Source organism: Aulonocara stuartgranti, assembly GCF_965226115.1.
Source record: "Aulonocara stuartgranti genome assembly, chromosome: 11".
In the NCBI taxonomy this organism is placed as follows: Eukaryota; Metazoa; Chordata; class Actinopteri; order Cichliformes; family Cichlidae; genus Aulonocara; species Aulonocara stuartgranti.
The window spans coordinates 11,876,633-11,903,266 of NC_138947.1; the positions used below are offsets into that span (position 1 = coordinate 11,876,633).

The 26,634-nt window shown below is 43.2% G+C and overlaps 1 protein-coding gene across 1 annotated transcript; it reads right to left on the reverse strand.

Moving 5' to 3' along the window:
* Nucleotides 1-756: 756 nt before the first annotated feature.
* Nucleotides 757-26,593, reverse strand: epb41l4b (erythrocyte membrane protein band 4.1 like 4B). The gene is made up of 23 exons (XM_082552218.1): nt 25,525-26,593; nt 23,208-23,312; nt 23,072-23,114; nt 22,482-22,560; nt 22,195-22,239; nt 20,696-20,748; nt 17,318-17,438; nt 16,514-16,601; nt 16,330-16,418; nt 14,708-14,777; nt 14,450-14,619; nt 13,460-13,569; nt 11,379-11,412; nt 11,098-11,131; nt 10,883-10,986; nt 8,007-8,146; nt 6,600-6,721; nt 6,413-6,526; nt 6,255-6,310; nt 6,016-6,168; nt 5,737-5,857; nt 5,406-5,539; nt 757-1,741 (listed from the first exon to the last, which is right to left on the reverse strand). The coding sequence occupies exons 1-23, from the start codon at nt 25,798-25,800 to the stop codon at nt 1,678-1,680; spliced, it is 2,325 nt and encodes a 774-aa protein (XP_082408344.1). The 5' UTR covers nt 25,801-26,593; the 3' UTR covers nt 757-1,677.
* Nucleotides 26,594-26,634: the final 41 nt, after the last annotated feature.

Below are 26,634 nucleotides of genomic sequence, written 5' to 3' on the forward strand. Positions count from 1 at the left end.
CAAGCCCTGTAATCGAAGTAGGAGTATTTTATCATCTATAGATGTGCAAGAGGGCACACAGTTTTTAGAATGTAAAAAACGTTAATCATTGTTTTATTAATGCTTAAATGTTAATCAATCTTAAAAGACTGAGCCCATTTAAAAAAATGGTAGAAACACCTCTGTTCCTTTAACTGTTCCTGTGCCTGTTAATTTCTCAAATATCAATTCCCAGAAAAGCAGAAGATCCCATTTGTTGTGGTCACCATAACTGCGGTGTTTGCTCGCCCCTCCTCTGCTACTGTGCAGCTTTGTGAGAAAAACAAATTCCACAACGAATTTAAGCTTGTAATGCAGGTTGAGCTGAGAAATTATGAAGGACGATTTTGCAGTTGTTTCAAAACCAGTGGGAGGGCCAAATGCCGAAGTCTGCGCAGGCTTCCCCCATTTTTAAAAAACTGAATCATTTACAGCAGATTCACTTCGAAGCAGTTCTTCTCTCCCTCCCTCTTTCTGCTGTGCTGCATCTCACCTTGAAGATGAATTATCTAACACAAAACAGAGGTACAATTAACAGGCTGACTCACCGCACTGGCAGATACCTCTCTAAAGTCCCGCACAGCACACATCTTTTGTTCCGTCGCAGGGAGGGTGAGAGGCACATACCTAACAAACCGGCAGGCAGGGCGAGGCCGAGCCACATTCCCATGTCAGGAAGGAAGAAAAGAAACAAAGATGCTGCTGCAGAGTTGTCAAACCGATGATGTGGCCTTTATTGAGATCCAGTCCAAGGTAGGAAAACTCAATCAGCAACATACAGTACAGGTGCAGATCATGTGCTGCCTCGGAATGTGACAAAGAAGGGCTGAAGTGAAGTTTTTGTTTTTTGCGCAGTAATTAAATATTTCCAAGGGTCTGACCTCTGAGGCCAGATTTGGTTTTGAGCTGCATGTTAAAAACACAGCAAAGGGACGCAAGAGAGGTTTTTCATGAACACCTGTAACACAAGATCAAGGCTGCTGCCACAGGAGCTTTGGCGCCTCCTGGTGGGCACACGGAGACTGAGGTGTCGATATATTCAGTTTTCACTTTCAACTCACACTGTTCAGGATTTTCTTTAAAACCACAGACGCTGCTGATGTTTTTTTGCGTGTAAAAAAATGGATATCTGATATAGGAATTACAGTACTGAGGTAAGCATTTACAACGCCTGCTCTGTTCTCAGGATATCAATGAGTATTTACATTTTGAACAAACTGATTTGAAAGTGAGTGACTTTCATTTCAGGGGTGCTTTTTACATGGAGATCAAAGCTTCAACAGTCGCTGTCTGAAACACAGTTTAGGCATCAGCGATGAAGACAATGAGGATTGAACTCACACATAAACAGAAGTCCAAAGCAAAATCCGATAATCGTTTAGGGAAACATTAATCATGCAGGCAGCACCAGGAATACAGTCTGTAGCTCGTCTGTAATGCATGTGAGTGAATCCACTTGTTTCCATTTCACTTTTTTGTACAGGTTCAGTTCAGTTATTACAAAGAGCCTTCTTTCTAAAATAACAGTTAAGCAAATATAACAACCGCCTTTATGCAAATATAGATTTATAACTGCTAAATGTGCAATGCAAGTATACAAATGCTGACTGACACCAGTGACTTTGGGACTTCTTAGCTTCCGTCTGAAGGGTCGAGGTCTCAGAGCTCTGTCATCAGGAGCGCTCTCAGGATCTTCTCTCTGTCCACCCTAATTTCTTCTCCGCTGCAGACACGAACATACGATTTAACAGCTCTAAACTTGAACTTTTGTTTCTGCAACAAGGTGAAATATAATTTTCATAACAGAAAATTAAAAAAAACAAAACATTTTACAACAGTAACTATGACAGAAACAACACAAAGTCTGCGTTACAAAGACAAAGAACAGCAGCTACAGGATAAGAAGTTGTCTGGCAATTTAAGCTGGTCATACACAGATCTTACACTCATCTGATGCTTTGTTAGGTACACCTTGCTAGCACCAGTTTTCTACCTTCAGAGCTGCTTTAATTCTTCATGGCACAGAACAACAAGATGCTGGAAACATTCCTCAGAGATTTTTAGGCCCACATGACATGATAGCATTGCACTATTTCTGCAGATTTGCCAGCTTTGCATCCATGACGTGATTATCCCGTTCCATCACATTAAAAAGCTGCTCTACTGAACTGAGATCTAGTGATTGTGGAGGTCATTCAAGTGCAGCAAACTCATCGTCATGTTTAAGAAACCGGTTTGAGATGATTTGAGCTGTGGTGCGCTATCGTGCTGGAAGCGGACAGACACAGTAGCAACAATCTTCAGGCTGTGGTGTTTAAATGATGCACAGATACCAATGATGTGAATGTTTTCATGCTGTTGTCAGAAATAGACCAGCAACATTTTTTCAATCTTCTATTTGAGCCTGTGTGAACAGGAGCCTCACTTTCCTGTTCTTAGCTGAGTGGAACCTGGTGTAGTCTTCTGCCGCTGTAGCCCAACTGCTTCAAAGTTCGAGGTGTTGCGTTTTCAGAGATGCTTTTCTTGGTTGGAACATGTGGTTATTTGAGTAACTGTTTCCTTCCCACAGCTAAAAGCAGTCTGGCCATTCTCCTTTGACTTCTATCAGCAGGACGTTTTCACCCAGAGAATTTCCTCTTTTTCACTCTTTAAATCATAGAGATGACTGTGTGGGAAACTCCCAGAAGATCTGCAGTTACTGGAACACTCAGACCAGCCTGTTACCAACAACCATGCCACCTTCTAAGTCACTTCTTCTCCATTTGGGGGCTCGGTTTGAACTTCAAGAGGTCATCTTTAACATGTCCAAATGCTGCCACGTGATTGGCTGATTAGATATTTTGTTAATGTGCAGAAGAAAAGGTGTACCCAACAAAGTGGCCAGTGGGTGTAAATCGTGTTAGATAACATGAACTTCATGTCATCTAAAGGCTGCAGGGAATGACTAATGAGCTAAATGTCTAATCAGCACGTTCATAAAAGGCTAACGTCGCCACAAGTCATGTGACTTTCAGTGAAGCCAGAGGCTGCGACTGCTTCTGATGGGACTTCTCATTATAGTTTATCAACTTTTTGTCTCCAGTGTGATTAGTTACTGCACTTCTAATTTAATTTTTCTAGGTTATATTAATTTGCGGTGCATATTAAGTTGTGCAATATTATTTAATGTCGTTGCGTAATTGAGTTTATTATGTGATTGATTATTTAATTAGCTCTTTATAATTTTATGTGTAACTTTTAAGTTGATTATTGTAGCACCCCGTGAAAAGCAATTATAGTTCCTACTTGCTTGAGTCCATGGTGGGACTGCTTAGAGCGTAACATACCCTGAGTAACGTGGACTTTGGAGAAGAGTGTGATGCTGGCTGTCTCGCCATGTTGCTGTTTATTATGGAATTTGTATATATGGGCAAACAGATGAAGTCAGAAAATTAGACTTAAGTGAGTTTTTACTGAATGTGTAGCTCAGCCTTCAAGCTTCTCTGTCACATCCTAAAGAAATGAGCAGCTATTTCCATCAAATCAAATCATCTTATTGGTTTTGGAATCGCTGATGTGATTTTATTACACTGCATTATGTTTTATAAAGTGGTCAAAGCAGCCCGGCTGCCAAATAAATGTAGAAGATTAAAGTAGCACGAAAGTGAACTGCCCCAAAAGTTAACTTAACCAGTGGAGGCTCGTTTTCAGTTCTAGGGTGCACGTGTTTATTTTTTAAGCTGTACTGAAGGGGCCATCTCAAACTTCATTGACTGAAATGCAGATATTGTTCGTTACGCTCAGCTTCTGCTGCAGCTGTTAAAAAAAATAAATCAGTGTCATTTGCTTATTATTGGTTTAAGGTTGCAATTTACACCCTGATAAATAAATATGTGGGTGATTTTGTGTGTGTGTTTGTCTTTTGTGATGTCACTGTAATTCGGGGCTTTTAATGGTTTCTTAGAACTGTTTGTTTTCCAGGGTGCAATGATTGTACAGCATATTTGGGGAATTGGATGCACAAGTTTAAATTTGCTTTTGGATTTTCTTAATCTACACAGAGTCCACAGTATACATAGAGGCTCAAATGTACCCACTAATATTTGGTTAAATTTCCATTTAGCAAGTTGCATCTCGACCGGACATTTTTGGCAGCCTCAACAAGCTCCTGGCATAATTCCAGCTCGATATTTAATCACTCTTCTTGGCAGAATCCATAGAGTTCATTTCCTGGAACAGATCTAGTCCGCGAATATTCAATCGGGTTGAGGTCAGGACTTTGGGAACGCCGTACCAGACGCTTAATGTTGGCCTGCTTTATCCATTCCAAACTAGTTTTGATGTGTGTTTGGGATCATTGTCCTGTTGGAACAAACAACCGTGTTCAAACTGTCTAGCTGTTGGTTTGAGGTAAAAGTTTTGGAGGTAGTCCACCTTCTTCATTATTCCATCCACTTCACGATGGTACCACTGGCAGGGGAATAGCTACTGCTAACACCACTTATTCCAGACCTTTGCAAAATGGAGACGCATCCGAATAACTTGTTCTTGTGTACAGCTGTTTGAACCAATGATCCTGAAATCTGCAGTTTTTTAGAAATGGCTCCAAGAGACCTTCACAACTTCTTTAAATCTACCATTCTTCTCCTCAGATTCTTACTGAGTTGTTCTGAGTATTAGTCTAATGAGTGCCATCCAATAAATCAATGAAACTACCAGTTGCAGTCAATCACGAGCAATAAGGACAAGTTAAAAGGTCTTGGCCTTGTGAAGTTGAAAGACATTGTTGAACCGTCGGCACCGCTTATTACAAGATTTAAGTAAGTCTGTGTGGATTAGAGAAAATAATAAATTCAAACTTGTGCTGTATGCCGTATGCTCATTCCACTTTGGAAAAACAACAGCTCAAAGAAATTAAAAGCCCCAAATTATCATGACATCCATTCTCGTGATGAGTGGATGTAAACTTCTGAGGATAACTGTAATCATACTGTAGCAGGAAAAATAGTGAGATATTGTCTTGATATTTTCAAGATAATATCAAAAACTAGTCTGGATCCAGACATTCTTTTGGATCCAGGGGCTCAATTCATGCATGGTGTGGAGGGTCATTTCAGCACTGGTGGAGGTACGCAGTCTCGGACAGCTCTTGTTTACTGCTTTGACATGCTGGAAATAAGATTTTCAATATTAGCCAGTTTTCCCAAATCTCACTCTGAAAATCCTCCTGTCTGCGTCACACGGTTGTTCACTTTGGCCTCACGGTTTAGCATCAGCTACTAACTGAAACAGGGGATTGTTTTTCATGTGCAAGCGTCAAACAAGAGCCTGAGGCTTCAATACAGCACTTGAGCAAACCAGCGCTGTATAAAAGTGTCCAAGAGATAAGAGCGAGGAGGTGCGTTTACCTGTCGTTATGGGCAGTAAGGTAAGGAACCAGGTGAGGAATGGAGCTACGGTAGTAAGAAGGGGAGAGATGAGGGGAGGGCGAAGGAGAGGGACAGCATGGACTACCCAGCTCCAGTGCTGGCATATTATCCCCCTGCAATACACATCAGTGTAGACACACACACACACACACACACACACCACACAGACAGACAGACACACACAATTACAGATAATGCAGAGAGGTGTGGAAATAATCCCCCCATAAGTGGAGCATAGTGTACTACACCAAGACCCGTTTTAAAGGGTTTTTAAAGTGTGTGTATGCGCATGTGTGAAGATGTGTGTTACCTGTGGGTAGATTGACGGCTGTATCTGTCTGTCCAATGAGCTGCTAGAGCCCGACTTTGCTGTACTTTGGGAGGAGATGGCTGCGAGTGCTTCAGGGAGATTATCTTCATCTTCGTGGTTACTGATAAGCAACAAATGGAGAGACTATAAGTGGCTTACACGACCTACAGATCGCTCTGAACAAGATGTCACTATCAAAGAGCAGAGATAGCACGGCTGCTGCTTCAAGTACTCTGTGGAGTGTTCATTTTCCACTCACAGCAGGCGATCTGTACTCACAAGCTGAACTGCCGGACCAGCCGTTTTCTGCGGTTGGTGCTCGGGTTGGCTTTGGGCTGGAGCCTCTCTGGCGTCAGGTTGTGATCTTGCCTGTGGGGTGTCTTTTCTGCTGTCAGACTGGATGCCGCCGAGTCTTGGGAGGAGCTCTGATACCTGGAAATGAGAGCAGTTACTCAGGAGGGTAAGTTGTGTTTTCAGAAAGAGGTCTAAACATGTTAAAGAGCGGATGAGCTACTGGCCTCTCATTCAGGGTCTCAGTTGAGCTCTTCCCTCTGGGTGTTGTTGGGGCTTCTTTCTTTATTGTGGAGAAGAAATGGATAGATATGCTGTTAGTGACACCGCCAAGTGCACAGGATGTAGGTCAAATAGCCAAAGGAGAGCGTTATTTGGTACTCACTCTGAAGGCTGCCTCCATCTGGGCCTTGAGGATGTTACATTTGAGGTGGTCGGGGAGCATGGCTGGGGAAGCAGGAGGGTGCAGAGACTTTTCAGACAGCTGCTTCTCCTCTCCCTGCCGGGAGAACAAGGAGAGGTGAGGAGACTAAATCTCAGTGAGTAAACATCGTGTGGGAAACGTGACTGACCTTGTTGTCGATGTTGATGTGCAGCGAAGGCCAGGGAGGAGAATCGCTTTCAGACTCCAAAGCCTTGAGCAGCGACTGAGAGATGTCAAACTCATCTGCAGGGAAGGGGGGCGCTTGACGTTCTGATTGAGACAAATTGTAATGAGAAAAAACAAACAAGTCACGTTTTTACTGTAAAGACACCACAGACGGTTTGACAAAGCAGGGATGGAAAATGACTATAATCTAAAAAGGTTTATAATTCAATTTACGCTGGCACAAGAGTTTGACTGTCTTTTTTTTTCTCTGCCCGTTCTGTTGGTTTTTGTCTTTTGCCCTTCTCCCCCGTCCCTCTTCTCAGCTGTTTCTCTTTCCCTCTTTCTTTCTCCCCTTCTTTCCCCCAGTCAAGTCTGTCCCGTATTCAGTAAGTGAAAATAAAATAAACAATAAAAGGTGAATCAAAAAAAAAAAAAAAAAAAAAAAAAGAGTTTGACTGTCTTTAATTTCACCAGAATTTGATGATATTATAAATGATTAACAGCAATTTTGGCTGGGTGGGGGCTTTTTGGTGTTTGAAAGTTGGCAGGTCAAAGCAAGTTTGAGAACCGTGAGATACTTTAAATCCATATTAATGTGTTTGCAGATGCTTCTCGACTTACAAACAATGCCCTTAAACAACTGCACTTAAATGAAGAGTGCAAACACAAGAAAAATTAGCAGTGTTTAACCACGTTTACTTTACTTGTATCCTAGCTCACTACAGCAAAAGGCAACTGAATTATGTTCTCAAAAGCAGAAACCCAATTTAAAACTGCTTTAGACACATTTAAAAGCAACCAGAATCATCCCTCCTTCACCACTGAGGAGTAAGTTCAAAGTGTTTTCACCAAATATCTCCACTTTGGTCTCGTGTGTCCAAAGGACGTTATTCCAGGAGTCTTGTAGACTTGCTGTCATGAACTTAAATATTTAACATGCTAACTGAGGCCTGTAGAGTCTGAGATGTAGCTCTTTGGATTTTTTTGTACTTGTCTGAGCATTGGACCTTGGGGTAAATTTTTGCAGGAACATCCACTCCTGGGAAGATTATGGTGAATTAATACAGAGAAAAAACCCTGTGAGCAAGCACTTAGTGACAGTGGGACCATATTCTTTATTTCGGATCATCCAGCTTTGAAACAACACAGTCAGTATAAAGGTAAAGGTATATCAGTCATATCACGTGCATCTTTAAATCTGTTTTTACAAAGTTGAAATCAAACTACGTCACGTTGTAGTGGAAACATTACATCTCAAAGTCCTCAAAGTGAACCTCAAAAACAAAAAGAGCGGACAAACAGGCGGCACCGAGCATGAAAAGAAGCATCAGCGTGGCGTCTAGACACACCACAGATTTGTGCAGCCCAGCCTCAGGCTGACAGTACTCACTGTTCTTGGTGTGTGTGTGGCAGAGCATGTCCTGGCTGTGTGTGTGCCGACGGTGGCGGTGATGGATCTTGCCAGAATACGAGTTCTCGTTCTCCTCGACGCTAAACTGATGATCTGAAGCGAGCCCACTCAGCGGGAAACTGAAGATGACACATGCAATCAAAACACAAACAACCCCCCCCCAAACAAAATCCCACTTAAATATGACAAAAAGTGTAAGTACCGCAAATAAGTAATTATCGTGTAATAAATCCAAGCTCGTGATGTGAGTTTTTCACAGCAATGTAACCCTTCCTGTGTGGATGCTGAGCTGACTGAGTAACACAAAACCAGAAGTGCAATTTCAACAGTGCATTTGCTTTTCTACATGGTAAAGAAACACTGCTTTGGACCTAAAATGTGTGTAAAATTACATGTAATTTCTGTTAAATCTGTTATTGAATCATTTGTGTTACTTCATTAGTAAAGTACAAAGAACCATGTGGAGGTATTTATCAGTGGGAAAAGCTGTAAAGCTTATAAAAAATACAGTTAAAAGTCTAAAATTTACGCTCTTATTACATTTTCCAAAGCCATCCAGTGGGCCAGACTGAATTCGTTTGCGGGCCGATTCTGATCCCGGGCCTTATGTTTGACACCTCTGGTGTAAGACAATGAAGGAATGGGCTTTGCAATTTCTGCATTTCACTCATAAACCCTTTATTTCAGAAGCAATACGGCAACAGTCCTAAAGGCATAATGTGATTGGAGTAAACATCGAAAGTAAAAGGCGACACACTAGAACAGCAACACACCGGCCACATCTTCTGTAAACACTTGGTTAATTTAGCAAATCCATAACCTGATGTAACATTAATATAATGTTTATTCAAAAAACAAAAACAAAAAAAACCATTCACTCTGAAAGCACAACACCACAAATGCAAGATTCAGCTTCATGTTTCTAAGTTCACACTGAAAACCATAAATTATACACAAAGCAGCTTAATCCCTAACCCGGCATTCACTAAGTGCAGGACTGGACCCCTTCCACCTGTTCAGAATCACTTTATTCAGCACTCACAACACTTTATTTCAAAAGTGAGTTTAAATAATTTAGATGCCACACGATTTACTGCAAACGAACAAAGAAACAAACACAAAAGCACTCTTAAAGGCAGATTAGAGATTTGAGCAACCGTAATCACATAAAACATCCACAAGCAAAGCAAGGCACAAACGTGTCACACCCGGTCCTATCTTTGTATTTATCCTTAAATATGATGCTGAATGTTTGAATGGAAAGAACAGAGTGTTTGAGAAGTATAAGAGCTACGTCGACTGGGCATTTAGAGCCATAATTAAATAATAACAATATTAAAGTGCAACAAAATTAAAATATATCATCTTATTTCAACAATTCTTAGCTTGTTTTTTGGCCTTTAGTTTATTTATATTTTAGCAAATTGCCACCTAGTACAGCACCTAAAGTTACCTTCAAGAACTTCTTGTTTGAACGTCCCTGTGAGTGCACAGAAAACTAAGCACGTGATTATTTTCATATGAAAATAAACTAAATTTTCAGGCACAATCTTGATTTTTCTAGAAGATGCTTTGAACATTATTTGAAAGTATCCTCAAAGAGACTTTAAAATGCACCACATTCTTGTTTTATCTTTACAGAGGAGCAATTATGCCCATTTCCAGCTTCATAATGTTATTCTTTGATTTTACTACTGTAGCTTTGCATCACTTAGAGTTGAAAATAACCCTTATGTATCTTATGCTGGACCTTATGCTGGACTGGCTCCTCAGTTTATCCTGTTGGAATAAGGCTGTTTAGCTCATCTCTCTCTAATCTTATGTTTTTCAAGCAATCAATTAAAAAAAGAATAATAATAATTTATTTATTTAAACATCAGTAAATTAGCATGAGCAAACTCTTTTCCTGCAAAAATCGTACTTATCCGTTTCACTCTGTATTATTTCCCCAATCATTTGTGCACAACCTGCAATGGCCCCCACCAATCGGGAGGTTTCACCAGCAGGCAGGAACATCCACTCTCAATGACATCACAGGGAAATAATACGGAAAAAAATCTGAGTGTTTTGAGTGGACTCTCAGCCTGTGATTGCAGCTTTATTATTAAGATGAAGGCAACCTGTGTCTAAAAGGATGTGATGATATAAACTGAGCTATGACTCGCAGAATGAGTAAACTGTAACGGTCAGAGGTGTTGAGGCTCTTTACCTCGATCGCCTTCGTGATCTGTGTCACCGCTCCGTAACCACAATAAATAACTTCAACATTCACCCACCCAGTCCCCTTACCCGATGTCTTTGCACAGCTCTCCCTCCACGTGACCCCCTTGAACATTATAAACCTCCATCCTGCTTGATAAAGTCCTTTGCACTTGATGGGGGTGTGTGTTTTTTTTGCTTTTTGTCTAGTATGCAGACACTGAAACACATGAGATGACGTGACAAATGGATGAAGACGTGGGACATTTCATGAGGATGAACGGAGACAGCTCCGTCACCGGAGCGTCTCTCTTTGGGTGTTGCCAGTCTGTGCCTGTGAGTTTTGAAATAGATTCCTGGGTTAAGAGGGAGGTCAAAGTTCGGTCATGACCTTATCCCTGTTAACCACAGCCACGGATCCTTTGGCGATGCTGCTCTTTCGCTCCGGGACGGGGGGAACGATGGACACCGGACTCTCAGCCTCAAAGGAAGGCCTGAACGGTTGATGAAGGGACGCACACACGGATGGAGGCAGACGAGACACATGGGAAGACAAACAGACATATGAGGTGTAAGAGGGACATGAAATGTGATGAAAAACAGAGCATGTGGACACATCCTGAAGCTCTTTAACAATCCTGTCCTTTGTCTCTTACCTGTGAGGTGATGTATGACTGGAGGGCTGCAGGTAAACTGAGGAAGTGAGCGTGGGGTGGGGTGGATGCCAGGGCTCGTGACCAATGGGAATGTTGTGTTGGTACTGGAGAGGATCGAAGAGATGCTCAAATTAAGCGTCGCTACTGGGATAAAGCACACCGCTCTCTGCTGCTTGTGTTACATTTTGAAAAGTGGGTTAACTGAGGTCGCTTACCTGATGCAGACTTGGATTGGGGCTGGCGTGAGAGCTGTGGAGGAAAAAGCAGTGATATCAGATGTGTATCATAACTTATTTTTAAAGCAGGTGCATATATATTACTTTCGAGTGCACTGCACAAGCAAACCCTCTCAAAAGCAACAACTTCTCTTTTACAAAGGGCTGTTTCTGTGTTAAGATTAGCCAGGCCATTAGGTGGATTAAGGTCAAGGTTAGAGGAGGAGGAATGAATGCAATAATCTGAAAGTGCATGCGTGCATTATTTATGTCTGTTTCACCTGATGTGTGGAGGCTTGGCTGGAGAAATCGCAACTGACGGAGAGAGAGACACAAGGTCAATTAGAGCAGAAAAATACAGAAGTCAAAAGCAGCTCTGCAGTTTATCTGCGAGTCTGTGTGCACTTTTTCAAATGCCCTCTCTGGTCTAACTGTGCCGTTCAGTCCAGACTCTCTGCAGACATGTTATTACTCCAATGCTGAGCTATTACCAACACTCAACTCTCGGTTCATTCGTATTCCGGGGCTGCGTGACGAATCCAAATCCAATACATAAAAGGTGTTTGGACGTCAATACTGACAGTCTCAAGTAGAGCTGGGCGATAGAACGATAACGATATGTATCGCGATATAACTTTTACTCGATAGAGAAATTAAGCTATCGCGATAGACTTCGCCGCTCTTGTCCTCTTAAAATAAAAAAAAAATTAAAAAAAAAGGTCAGCCAATCCAAACTAAGTAGCGCAGAGCCGAACCAATCACAGCCGCAGCGTCACGTCGCGTGACTTGTTACGTACAGCACAAGTGCCAAGCCGCACGTGTGTTTGTTTGGGAAGCAGGCAGTGGGTAATAATAATAATAATAATAATAATGGATTGGATTTATATAGCGCTTTTCAAGGCACCCAAAGCGCTTTACAATGCCACTATTCATTCACTCTCACATTCATACACTGGTGGAGGCAAGCTACGGTTGTAGCCACAGCTGCCCTGGGTAATGGAGCCAGCGCGTAATGGAGGAAATGAGTGTGCCGACTAGAAAAATCTACCGAGCGTGACCGAAGAGAAAACAGATGACGGTTCCAATGCCGGAGAGATTGTCGAACGGAAGAGCCGTCGAACCACCGACCTTCTGATTAGTGGCTGACCTGCTCTGCAACCTGAGCTACAGCCACCCCATGTTCATAGCAGCGTTTTCCTTCATTTCCGCCTTTATGTGTGGACGGGATTATTTTTTAAAACGAAAACGGAAAATCTCCGTTTTCAAAAACACCCGTGTACGTGTGGACGTAGCCTCAGTCTCTGACTGGAAGCGCTAATTCGTCATTCGGCTTTTGTCAGACTAAAGTAACTGTTAAAACTGTTTGAAAAGCTAAGCTATACAACAAGGAGAGATTGAGAATTTCCTTTTAGTTCTCAGTTTATTTGATACTGACAAAAGTTAGTTTTGTCTGTTCTTCTGTAAAACAAACTAAGATTTATTTTTAGAATTAATATTTTGTTTCTAAGTGGAATTGACAATTTAGTCTGTTTTTGTTTGTTCTGTTTTGAAACTTAAACGCTTTAGCGGCTGCCTTTTGTGTAGTTTGCAATATTTGCCTTTATTTATCTGAAAAAGTCTCATGTTCCTTAAGTACATCTACCCTGTTGAACTTATTATGGGAAATAAATATTTAAATAAAAACAAGCTGCTGATTATTTCACATTTTACTTGTGAGCAACGGCACATTTAAATCTTACAAATATAGTTATTTGGCTTATATCGTGATAGATATCGTTATCGCCTGAAATGAAAAAAACATATCGTGATATGAAAAAATCTCATATCGCCCAGCTCTAGTCTCAAGGTAAATACAGTTTGCAGTGTGCATTTGATCATTTATGTGGGATAGATTAAAGTGAGCTGCAGGCTGCTGGACCTTTGAAGCCTCTGCAGCTCACAGAAGGTGGGAATTATGGAGGAGTGAAGAGTACAGCAGGTGCCTTTGACAAAGTAAAAAAGGTGACGCTTAAATCTAACAACCTAGAGTTTCTCAGCACTTTCTTTAGAAAAGAAACCAGGGCTGCTTTTAAGTCTATTGAACTTGTCAAATTATCACTTAGCATTGGACATTTTTTTAAAAGAACAGCCCTTGAAAAAAAAAAGAAAAAGAAAAAGGGGCGGGGGGGTCCACTTTTCCTTTCCTCTGAAAAATAAAACAATATGTTCAACAGTTACTCTCTGCAGCAATTTTTACATTTTAAAGCCGAAAACACGCTGAACTAAAACAGCGCAGAGCCTTCATAACAACGCTCGCAGCCACATAAAACACAAATCAGGCGCTGATACTCGGTCGTCTTTTGTATGAGCAGATAAAACTCACTTTTGCCCAGCGACTGTGTGCGGGACGGGTAGCGTCTGCTCGGCCTTCTCTCGAATGTGCTGGCCCTCCTCAGTCTGCCTCCGTGAGTGGCCTGGTACTCTGTTTTCCCACTGAGACAAACACACAGCAGATGCGGGTGAAGAGTGGAAATGATTATTACTAAAAGCATCGACACTAATGTCAAAGTGCCACTGAGCTGCAGTCTGACCGAATTCATGGAGTTCATCAGAGGAGACTTAAATGGAGTTTCTAGATGATTATTCCTTTTGGTGTGAATTTTCCAAAAGTTTTCATCAATTGTTTAGAATTTAGAGTTGTTTTTATGCACAGTGCTGCGTTTACAGAGACTCGCTTGACTGCTTGTTCGTGGGACTTTCTGCTTCAGTTTTGTATTTAATAAATGAAAAGCGTGAACGACTTTGGCTTTAGAAAGCCTTGGGTTGGTTTTGCAGTATGCCTAAAGTCTTTTAAACTGACAAACTTTCTAACATACTTATCTTAAAACTTCTCTAACAAAAACTCTGAATGAAGACAGAGTTTTCGTTAGAGAAGTTGGCACCAGTATGATTGTTATGTCAGACTGCAATACACACAGTTCCAGTGTTCCTGCTTTTACTTCCACCACCTGTTACACAAGTGTTTTTTTTAATCCACAGAGTGCTTTTACAATGCTGTGATTTAGCTGCTCCGACAAATGACAGGAAGTGCCCTTCAAGTGAGAGAATTTGCTTCGACCATGTCTGATAATAGTTGCAAGAAAACAAACAATATAAAGGGAATATCTCAGTCACCATAGGAACAGATCCGTGTAACCATAGATACCCTGTAACCATAGATACAAAGGCTCTGTTTTATGTGACACATTATTCCACATATGCTGCTAACGAGTGCTGGCCACAACTACCTGCGAGTGCCAGCTTCTATTATCCCCCTTCAGCAAGTCAATTAGACGCTGCTCAGATGTGGCGAGACGCCGTCGCTGCTCTCTACCTGAATCTGAAGCGGGACCCGAGTCGCGTGAAGTCACTGTGGCCGGCCCTGCCCGCCGTTGGCTGGCGCAGGCGAAAGAAAGCGTGACTTTCCACGGCACACTTCCACAGGTGTTTGCAGCTCCTGGCGCTGGCCAGCTCGAACACGAAGGTGTGCTCCTGCTCCCGACCCTTCACAACAGAGAATAACCATAATAACCTGTTAGTCGCCTGAGAGATGACCGCGCGCGGGCACGGCATGCAACGTGAAGACACAAACCTGATCGTCGTCCTCCACCACCACCAACGTGAGTCGACTCCTTTTGAAGTCCAGCCGAGTGATTTTGGGCCTGTGCAACACACACACACACACACACACACACACACGCACGGATGAATGACAAACACACAAAGAGACAAACAGTTTGAGTGGGACAGGTGACGAGAGCACGCAGTATGAAACATCGGCTCCTCGCAGAGTGATTTTGGATTTCTTTTCACTTCCCATACCTCGTCCTGCCCCTTGGCGAACAAATACTCAGCTCTCAGTAGCTCTCTTTTTTCCTGGCATGCCCTTCCTTCAAAGTTTGCACGGTCCCCACCCTCCACCCAGGCTGAGCCTGTGCCCCACTTTATGTTTTATCACTTATGCCACATTTTGATTGGCTCTAGGTTGTAAATGTTGACACATGCCTCTCCAGAAACACGTGGTTCGAAAAAAAAAAAAGAAACTCAAATTCAATTAGCAGAGGAATAGCAGCAGACAGAAGAAGTAAGAGTTTAAACAGGTACTGCTTCTTTTTTTTTTTTTTACCTGCCAGAAGAGATAAATAATTAATTTTCGTGAACAAACTCTTGTTTCTGTTTATTTTTCAGTTACATTCATTCAACATGTCGCTACATATTAAAACATCAGCTGTTTGTGAGATTCCCTTTTCCAGTTTCATTATTTTCATACAGTTCTGTGCAAAAGTCTTGAGTCAGCTCTTTTTTTTAATATATATACATTTTGCTTCCAAAGCAGTGGTGAGTAATAGTTCTCCAGGTCTTTCTGAAGGTCTTTCAGGGGTTTTCTTTGGACATTGGCCTCTTCTTCACTTATTTTCAGTCCAGTTCTTGTTCCTGACAATTTTCAGAGGAATGCTTTTCTGTTATTTGCTAATCCACTCAACACTGACCTATGAGTCATTCAAGCATAACAGCAGCACCTCACTCAAGGAATGAACCAGTGTTGTGTCTTAACATCAGAGTCAAAACACTGGTTTATTCTGAAGGACCAATTTTAAATGGTATCTTTAGGCATCTTTTGTCCCCCGTCTCCCCCCATCGGTCATACCAAACACTGACGTTTCTATAATTCTGCAACAGAATTGTCCAGACTCTGTTTTTGCCTCGAAAACTGTACTTCCGATGATGTTTGCAAGTGTTTCAATAAACAGCAGCACATATTTCCCATTTCTATCCAAACACAGAGAAATGAGGAGTGACTCAAGACTTGGGCACAGCACTGTGAGCAATTACTGGATTGTTTTTAGTTGTTAGGTATTTGCTCTCTGACAATTTGAAAAAACAAACAAATGGTCCTTCATGGATTTCCAGAGCCTAGGGTGACACCTCAAACCATCTTATTTCACTCAGGTGAGTTTAAACTACCAAATTCTCCTAATCTAAATTTGCAATGACACAAGTGACACAAATAAGTGACACAAGAATTATTACTTATGACGACAGTTTTGTTTTTTCATTATTGTATCAGTAAGGTTAGGAATTTTGGAAATGTACGGTGTTCCTACATTCACATTCACTGCTTGTGTTTTCTTACATTTTTGTGTTAAAATCATTTACATAAGAAATGTAAATGAGCACGTTTCAGGACACACAAGATGAGAGTTGTGCTCTTACCAAAAGAAAAGCCCGATTTTGCTGACGCCCTCATAAACCAAGATGCCAGTTGGAGTGAGACCCAGTGCATATTCTCCTCCATCTTTGCCCTGCGGACGAACGAGCACACATTTATTTCTAACACACCTGAACTTCAGTGTCACACAAAAAACAACACTGGTGATAATAAAACTCTCTCACGCACCTTGACAAAGTGCATATCTACTCCGTAAAGTTCCAGCCACTTGCATTTGTTGAGAAAAGAAATCTCTGCTTGAGAAGGGCTTTTTCCCCTGAGGAAATAAAAGCAGACAACACGGTGAGTTTTCACAACAAAAATACTGCTCGCTCCATCACCTGAAGCCCCGGCCACTATATTTGGCAGCTCAGTCGAAAAAAGAAGAAAAAAACGTCAAAATCGACGCTTGCCGCGTGACCTCTGCTGGAGATTGGTGTTAGTTCTGAGGGAGACGCTCAGTGAGTAACTGTCTGTCTGCATCCTGATTCAGTCTTTGTGTGTAGGCATGACTCAGTGAACTCGGTCTGTCCTTGCGTGGCTAAGTCGGCCCAGTGAAGCGCGGCGTACGCGTATGTAATCTAATCCGAGATGGGAGCAATCAGTGCACTGCTGGGTTAAATACTGCCCGGAATCAATCAAGACCCTCCGGGAATTAATCCCATAATCCTTCACGCAGACCAGCGATAGCCCGGCCGAGGAGGAGAGCACAGAGGGACGGTGAAATGAGACACCCGGTCAGTGAAAACATTGGTGCTGAAAGGCTGCAGCAGAATGACTTCCTTTGCTGCTCAGTGCTCAACTTTTTGCCCCACTTGTTCCATCCGACGAGGAGAGAAACCAGCTCAGGTCAACTGGACGCCCTCCAGTAAGCTGCTTTGACACAGCAGACGTATTGTGGTAACTGGTGCAAAAAAAATGTTTATGTGTCCTGGGTTTTAGTTTTAGAAGATCCCAAATTTAAGATGACTAGAAACACAGCAGGCTCCTCACCTAAGAGTCAGCCACTGGTTGAAGATGTCTGCCTCCATCGCCGCGCTCTGTCTGGGAGTGAAACGAAACTCCGACACCAGTTCGGGAGAGTGCTCCAAGGGGTCGCAGTCTCCCAGCTCGCCTGCATACAGATAATTCAAGTACACATGCACAGACGCACATCAGGTGAGCAGCATTCAGACCTTCGCTTACAAACAAAGCTTTATTTAATCAATAGAAAGCAACAACACAATAAATTGCTACAGACTCAGCTGGTCTGGTTTGGCCAGTAGCTTGTAGTGACTACTTCCAAGGTGATTATTGCACCTTGGAAGTAGGTGAAGTTGTGCCAGAAATTTTTGCAGTGACCATTTTTTAGTAAGCTTTATATAGACACTGGCTTTATTGCCATTACCGAGTAAATTAGAGGTGTGACTTTCACTTAATTGTATGACCATCCCAGTAAAAAACAACAACAATAACAACAAAGAAAAAAAAACAAAACCCAAGAAAACCAAAAGTATTTACAAGAAAAAAAATCTCAGACACCTCAGAAACATTTGCGTGTTTTTTTTGTCATGGAGCCAAGGACAACACGCCTCAGGCATGATGTGGTAGACAGGATGTGCCACACAAACACAACAGCCATCGCCTCCTCTGAGCAGTTCCAGTTCATTTATGATGATAATTTCCTTTAGTTTGATTTTCATTGAACACCCATAACACACTGCAGCTGTTTTTTTCCCCTCTTACAAAAATTTGGGACTTTAATTTTGGAGGTTCTGGATCATGAAATGCATATTTTTGTGTCCAAGTGCATCATTCCTGTTTAAAATCACTTAGTCTGATCATGACTTGCACAAGTTGATTCTATAAAGTATCATCTTTTAAATATAACTAATAAGAAATCTAATTTTAGAGCTTTAAATAAAATCAATCATTTAATTACATGGCATTTCTTGCAGCTGCAGCACTCGACTTACTGGTTTTGCCGCCTGACTTTTGGAACCATTTTCAGTTTAAATAGGCTGTTGCTTGGACACCTATATTAACTTTTGCATTTGGAAGCAAAAGCACCATTTTTAAAAGAAATAAAGATTTATTCATTTATTTTTACATTGGTTGTGCCACCTGACTTGGAAAGTGCACCAGCCTGCATAAGAGATACGTTTCTTATCCAGTTTAAGAGAGAGCTACAAGCCTTTTCAGACAGCCACATAGAGTCCAAGGGGTCCTCTGTGTAATTAAATATCACTTTCACTACTATTACTTCAAAATAAAATGTTTATGGTTGTGCCACCCTGGCATTTGTGAACATACAAACTGCTGGACAACATAGTTTTAATTATCTCAACAGCTTTTAAACTGTTAGTATTTATACATTTTGGTTATTTTATCAATAAAAAGTGTATATTGAGTATTTTATTTTGGAATTATTAGCATTTAAACACCATTTTTAATAGCCTTCTTAGTCTTTTCATTTTTAAACAGACGTATGTGCCGCCTGCCAGTTTGGAGTATTAGAAACCAAAATATAAAAGCATATACATTGTGCCATAATATTATTAATTACCCTGCAAATTGATTCAAATTTAAAAAGTTTTTTGATTTATTTTACAAAGTAATGACGCACAGATGCAAACATATGAACATATACAAATATTCCTACCTAAAATGACCCTGGTATGCCTGTGGTGCTGTTACACTGTGGATTACTCCATAAACATTACTCCACAGTTTGCTGATTAGTCTTTTTTGAGAGCGCTCATCAACACTAATATTAACTGACTTTACTTAGCTTGGCTGGCTCCCATGAGGGTAAAATTAGGACGGTAACCTCATTGTGATGAGAGAAAAAAAATAGTGGTTGCCTGGTAACCGCACTGATTTTTTTTTTTTTTTTTTTGGCTTATCAGTAATCAATTGCATGAAGGTGTGGAGACCACTTTAGATTGCAGGGTGACTGCACAGGTGGGAGGCAATCTGTCTCCAAACAATTGTAGTCTGACTAAGACCGATTCCTAATTAAGTAACAGACGTCTATGTCTGTGAAGGTTCTCAGTCATCCAGGTCATCGTAGTCAAAAGAGCTTGCAAAGAAAAGCGTCTGGACTTCTTTAAGTTGCTTGAAGACCTTAGAACTGAAGAAGCTTCTCGGATGAGAGGTGAAACGTCTTCAAACAACTTAAAGAAGTCCAGACGCTTTTCTTTGCAAGCTCTTTTGACTAACAGACGTCTAATTTATAAAAAGCCAAATTACAAACACGCTGCAATCAATCTGAGTCACTCTGAGCTGATGAGCTCAGTTTCTTTTTAATAATGGGACGTCACTATTGGCAGAGGGAGAGCTGTTTCACATTCTTGAGGTTCTCGTTGGACTTAATGTGAATTTTTGTGGAACTAGACGACAACAGATTGCAGCAAATTGACTTTTGCCATTTTTGTTTCAATGCATTATCACAAAATGACTGTATGTACTCGAATATACTGAATTTAGCAGAGTGACTGCATCTTATTGCAGTTTAATTGTCCTCCAGACGCACCACAGTCGCTTTGAAGACAGCGACTGACTACGAGTGGTCATAGATTAAGCCCCGTCTTTGAAGCGACCGTTTGAAAAGCAATAAAATCACAAGTTTGTCGCACACAGTCGCAGTAATTTTGGTCAAACTGCTCCAACCACTCTTTGCCCTTGTGTAGGTGTAGCATGAAATATTTGAGGTTATTAGCTTCTGTAAAAAAGCTTTGGCATTTGAGATGAGAGGACAGGCATCTGGAGAGACTTATTTAATGTGAGAAGCCACAAAATCTCACATTGAACCATGGGGCCGACCGTTCAGGGGGTTTGGAAGCCGGTTCGATCACCAGCTCTGTCTGTCTTGGTTGTTGCGTCCTTGGGCAAGACACTTCACCTACCGCCTACTGGTGATGGCCAGAGGCGCCTCTGTCAGTCTGCCCCAGGGCAGCTGTGGCTACGACTGTAGCTTGCCTCCACCAGTGTGTGAATGTGAGAGTGAATGAATAGTGGAACTGTAAAGCGCTTTGAGGGTCTCGAAAAACGCTATATAAATGCAATCCATCATCATCATCATTATTATTATTATTAAAATCATTCGGAGCTTAGTGTAGTACTGTTCTCAGGGCTTCTGCTGATGCATATCATGTATGTCAAAGTAAACACAAGTGCATTATGCCACAAATATATAGCAGTTTTCCTATCACAGTGAAATAAATGGATATTAATGGCTTTGCACTCAGTCCAAATCAATCTAACAGGTTACGCCAGGGTTTGGAAAACTGTTAACACTATGAGGAATAACTTATGAGGTTCTTGGAGAACATAAATCTCTGCTTAAGAGTATAAATAAACACTGAGAGTGAGGTTCCAAAGTCTACTTACTTTGTAAACAAAATGCCGCAAGCTCTACAGCCACGTCATACGGACATTTCAACCTGGAGAGAGAGAGAGATGCTGATGGTGAGCGGTTTTTAGTGCGAGTGACACACTGCATGAAATCAAAACCACTGTCCTGCCGATGGTGCGATGTGTACTCGTTATCATGTGTCAGAGAGACATAAAAGTGGATGAATACCCTACGCTGTGTGTGTGTGAACATGTCAAGGAGGAGAGGCGCAACCCTTTTGCTAAAATAAGCAGCCCTCTGCTGTTCTTGATCTTGAGCTGTATAATAGAGCTGGACTCCAGGGATCCATGGCCCAGATAGAGGCAGGAGGAGGGAGATGGGGAACACACTGTCTGAAGTGTGTGTTTGTGCAGGCAGGTCTGTGTTTGTGACTCAGAAGCCGATGCCACTGTGCACAAGTCTCCCAAACTCCAGTGTAGGTGACCTGTGTGCGTGCCGCTACAGGTGAGTGTGTTTACTCCAGTTTTAATGCTGCTGATGAGAGCCGGATGTCCTCATAAATGGAGAGGAAGTGCCTACAAATGACTTGTGACTTAACAATGAGCTGAGCTAACCGAAAAAGGAGTGGCAACAGTTTTTCTCACCTTCTCTACAATAAAGAAAGAATTCACAAAATATTCAGCTGTTCCTGTGTAAAGAAAACAATGCCTTAGTAGGTAAACCTGTTAAACTGCTTGCAAGTAATCACATGGCAGCAACTCAGCGCACTTAGGGAAAGACCTGCTGAAGTTCAAACTGAGCATCAGAATGGGGAAGAAATGTGACTTCAGTGACTTTCAGAGCAGAGGAGAATGGTGAGACTAGTTTGAGCTGACTAGAAGGCAACAGTAACTCCAATAACTAAGAGGATATGCAGGTGAGCATCTCTGAATGCACAACACATCGAACCTTGAAGCAGATGGCGTACAGCAACAGAAGACTGCACCAGATGTGATTTCTGTCACTTAAGATCAGAAAACCGAGGTTATAATCCTTTTCAGGCTCCCACAAAAAGTGTGGCCTGGTCCGATGAGTCTGCTGCGAGGTTCGGACCGATGGTTGGGTCAGAATTTGGCGTGAACAACATGAAATTATGGATCCATCCTGCTTTGTATTAATGGTTCATTCTCATTGACCGTATCCATCATTTTTTGACAACACTGTACTCATCCTCTGGTTCGACCAGGATTACACACCATGTCACAAAGATTATCAGTCACCAGATCTCAATCCAACAGAGCACCTTTGAGATGTGGTGGAACAGGAGCTTTATATCAAATCTGCAGAATGTGTGATGCCATCATGTCAATATGGAGCAAAAATCTCTGAGGTATGTTTCCAGGGCCTTGTTGAATCCGTGCCATGGGGATCCCAACCTGACACTAACGAGGTGTGCTTAATATGTCGTGTGCGTGTGTGTGTGTGTGTGTGTGCGTGCGCGTCCTGGGTTTATTTGGAATTATTTGTGTGCATAAACTGTGACGATGAAACTTACTTGTCAGATAGAATGTCTTGTCGAAGCTGCAACACAAACAGATACCTGTTGGCGAACAAAACCGCAAAACAAACAAGTGAGACTCTCGCCTGAAGACAACATAAATCAATTGATGTATCAAAGGCACTCCTCATGTCTGACACATAATTTGTTTTAACAAGTCTCTGTCCTTGATTTAAATCTGCCCATAGCAGCAAAGTAATTAGCCCCACGTCCCCTTTGGACCTTTACACCAGGCTCAAGAGAAAACCGTGTGTGTGTGTGTGTGTGTGTGTGTGTATTTTTACCTTGTAAATTCCTCACGCAGGTTGTTTGGCTCTGAAGAGTAAAACTTCACCCTGAAGAACAGCTTGTACGGCGGACCGTCTGAGAGAAAGATTAAAAGATATGTGAGTGTGACAGAAAGAGCCGAGGCCGGAGAATAATTCAATCAAATAACATTTCTCAGAATTTATTTCATACGTTTAGTCTCGTCGACTTTTCATCTGCTGCATCCATCACTGCCACGAGGTCCGAAATCTTTTCATCTCCCAATTTACTTTAACCTACTTTCATATTTCTTCCCTGCTTCCCTTCCACATTGATCAGAGTTACTTTCAGGCTACAGACCTACCACCCTGTGAATAAACGACCGGCCGACAGGTACAACATCCATCTCCCCACCTCCCGTGAACCATTCGGCCCCCTGTTACAAGCCAGTGAGCAAACAAGGCTACGGCTTCTAATGCACATAGTAATCACTGTGTCAACATTTGATAATGCTCCACCTGCTCCCCACTCACCTGCTACCACATGCGCATACAACGCACTGCACATTTTCCTACACACATGCAAATAGTCCTAATTAGAAAAACAGCCCGAGGCGACCTGAGCTTACCTCGGATCTGCTTCTTTATAAGCTTGGACATATCCAACCAGTGCTAAGAGAGAGAGTGACAGAAAGAATAGAGAGGTGAGAATGTTTTTCATCAGCTTGCTTTCCACATTGATGGACGTGAGAGCTTGTTACTCACTGAAACTTGATCCGTGTCCATGAACTGCAATCCAAAGTAGTCTGTCTCAACCAAATCTATGTGATACATGATCTGGTCGAAAAGGTCCTGGCCTTTGGACTTGCTCTGGGAAAAGCAAAAGTAGAACACAGGAGGAGAAATTAGTTATTTCTTACACTATCTCTCCTGTCGTGGTGAGCGGATCTTCCACGGTGGATGGATTGAGCTTTTAAAATTGAGTTGGGGGCGTCAACCTGTTAGCACAGGCTTAAAAGTGAATTAGAAAGAGGCCTGGTGATCACATTGGGAGGAGAAATGACTTTTACTGGACGTGTAAGTGGGTGTGTGTGTGTGTCCAGGTCAAAATGAGAAGGACAAGCCCCACAGGGAAAGGCCCTTATTGAGGCCTTTCCTATAAACACACAACCAAGACAACGAGTCGGTGCACTTAAGCACAAACTGCAGCCGTTTGCCGTTAAATTTATCAGAGCATTTTACGAGCATCCCCTGATGAAGACCTAACCCTGGTCTGACCCACATAAAACACAGTGGGTGTGTAGGAAGATGACTGCCTTGTACTTTGGATCCTGATAACCAGCCTAAACTTCCTGGTGGGTGTATGAATGAGTGAGGAAATCAGTGGTATTAAAGGATTGGGGACAGAAAGAAATCGCTCCTGCCCATTCTCTCTGCAGCGTGCGTCGTTTACAGGGGCTGATTGTGACCTCCATCAAGAGGACGCGCAATCACGCGCCTCGCAGAGTCACGCGCAGCGAGGTGAACAGCTCGTTCTTCCTGTTGTCTCCGGGCCTACGCTCAGTTTCAGGTGACACACTGAAAGGCCTTATTAGTTGAATTTCAGCCCCGTTCAGTGCACTTGTAGGAACAACAAGAGCACATGAACAAACTTGTTCCAACACACCTGTGACTAAGCCGGCAGCTCGTCGAGCCATGTGTCATTTTCAACTGTAATGCCTTGGCAGAAGTGGCGGCTTTGTGTTGGAGCTGTAATCTCGCTGCAGGACGAGAGAAAGGCTCTCCACGCCACAATGCAATGGCCGAGCGTTTCGGAGGTGACGCACGCACGCAACAGCTTCGCTGACACACGCAACCTTGAAAATGAAAACATCTTATGAGAAGCCACTTACGCACACAAGGGCCCACACGCTCGCTCATCATCCCACCTACCCCCTCGCACAGCTCGTAGCACTCGTCTGTGACACAGAGTCCCCACAGTGGTAAATCAGATCAGGGAGTCGGGGAATAGAGAGAAAGGAGAAGAAGGTGATGGATGGAGAGAGACAGAAGGAGGTGGAGGATGCACAGGAGGGAAAGAACAGGAGAAGAGTGAGGAGGCAGAGTGTGAAAGAGTAAAATGATGAGCAAGGGAGCAGGCAGCAGAGGGAGTGTAAAAGGAGATTAGGAGGGAGAATGGCACAGGGGAGGGGAGGTGGGGGAAAGCGGAGATTGCTTGAGGAAGATCAGATACAAGCAAATAGAGAGAAAAGAAAGTGAAAGGAAGACGTGCAAAAGAGCAAACAGGAGGGGGCAGCTTCAGGTCTGAGTTAGTTCCCAACAGTCAGAATGGGGAAGCAATGCGATGAATCGGATGATCATAACACCATCTGGAGCTGCAACCACTCACTGTATAAGAAGAGACGTGCTCACAGATACGCACACACACACTACAGGCACTGAAACTTTGGTAAAAGGGTTTGTGCCAAAATCCAAAGAAGTGCAGAGCGCACTGTTTTCAGTTTGAACCGAGGGCACAACTAACGACAATGTTATTCTGTGGTCATGTTTTTTGTATTGTGTAGTTAAAAGTGCCAAAAACAATGCCCCACATTCCAACATGAGGTCTCAGAGCTTCTCATTTCCTTGACCCCTGTGAAGTCTAAATCCAATAGAAGTCACCAGGAGCCAGAAAAGAAATTAAAGTGTCTTCACGTTTATTTGGGCAGTTAATTAAACTGAGGGGAGATATATATAAAAAAAATCTTGCTCTCCCCCTCATGGATTAATCAGCAAGACTAATTGCCCGGGTCCTAATTTGTCCTGCATGCCTTTTAGACAAACAGAGTGGTAAAAGGCTGTAATAAGTACTCAGTTTTACACGTCCTCTAACTACTACTGTGCTCTGATCGTTTAAGAGGCTGGCGTTGGACCTGCAAACGGCTCTGACTCCAGGCTCGTTCATTTTCAGGACAGGAAAGCTGCCTCGCGTTTCTTATTTATTTATTTATTTTGCTTGGACCCCCAGGAAGATCCACAAAGACACGACAAAGGAGGTGGGGGGAATACACAACTGATGTGCCTTGCCACTTGAGCCACTCACGGCCAATTCCACATTGACATCAGAGCCGTCCAACAGCAGGACCCGACAGGTGATGGTGGTCCTCGCCGTCCCAGCGGCCGGGATGTGAACCGACGACCCCCCGGTGACCACGGCGGGAGCGTGGACGACCTGCTGCTGGTGGGCCAGGAGCAGGGGGTTCCCGGATACCCCTCCTGCTCCCCCTCCTCCTCCTTTACCGTCCCGCTCATCCCTCTCCCTCTGCTGGAAGCGGCTCAGGGAGCGGCGGCTGAACGTCCGGCGCAGAAAGCCCATCATCTTCTTGATCCACGATGAGAGGAGGTCCGCGCCGCGTCCGTGAAAACTGCTCCGCACAACAGTCACTGCAGCCGGGGTCCTGTCACTGCTGCCTCCTTCACCACCTCCACCTCCTCCTCCTCCCCGGGGCGAGGAGTCACTCAGCAGGCACGGAGGAGACTTCAGGGCTGCCGATCAGTCCTCGGGCTGGATGTCGGCAGCAGGGGGGGACTCCAGCCGCATACTAATGAAACTACCACAGATCGACCACCGAGCAGCCAACCAGTTGATTTCCAATCATCCAGCCCTATGTGAACGGCAGGAGTCGCGGAAATACAAGCAGCCCTCCTCCTCTTCCTCCTCCTGTCCTGTCCTCTCCCGTGCACCTGCCTCCTGCTTCGCTCGCTGTTGCGCACCGACTCTAAAATCCCGGAGAAATCCCGTCCGACGCTCCGCAGTGGGGACCCCTGAGTCACAAGGGGCCGAGAGGGGGGGGGGGGAGGGAAGTCTCACCACCTCTGGACCGGACTTGACCCGGCGGCGGTCGCTGCTGATTATTCCCACCGGCGAAGCGAAACTAGTCTACCTCACAGGTAAAAGTCAACCAGCGAGAACTGGACAAACAGCGTGATCTGCGCCTGCGTAAAAACACAGCACATAACAAACTTCTGTTCCTCCCGACTGGCCGACCCATCAACACCGGCGAACCAGCGCCACCTGTCTGCCATAGACGCGCCAGGGCTGGGAATAAATCAGAGCAGATCATTACTCGGGTCCCAAGGTGGGGTCCGCGGTGCTCCAGGGGGGGCCTTCCCCAGCATAATGATGGTGATTTATAACCCTCTGCTCTTCAGA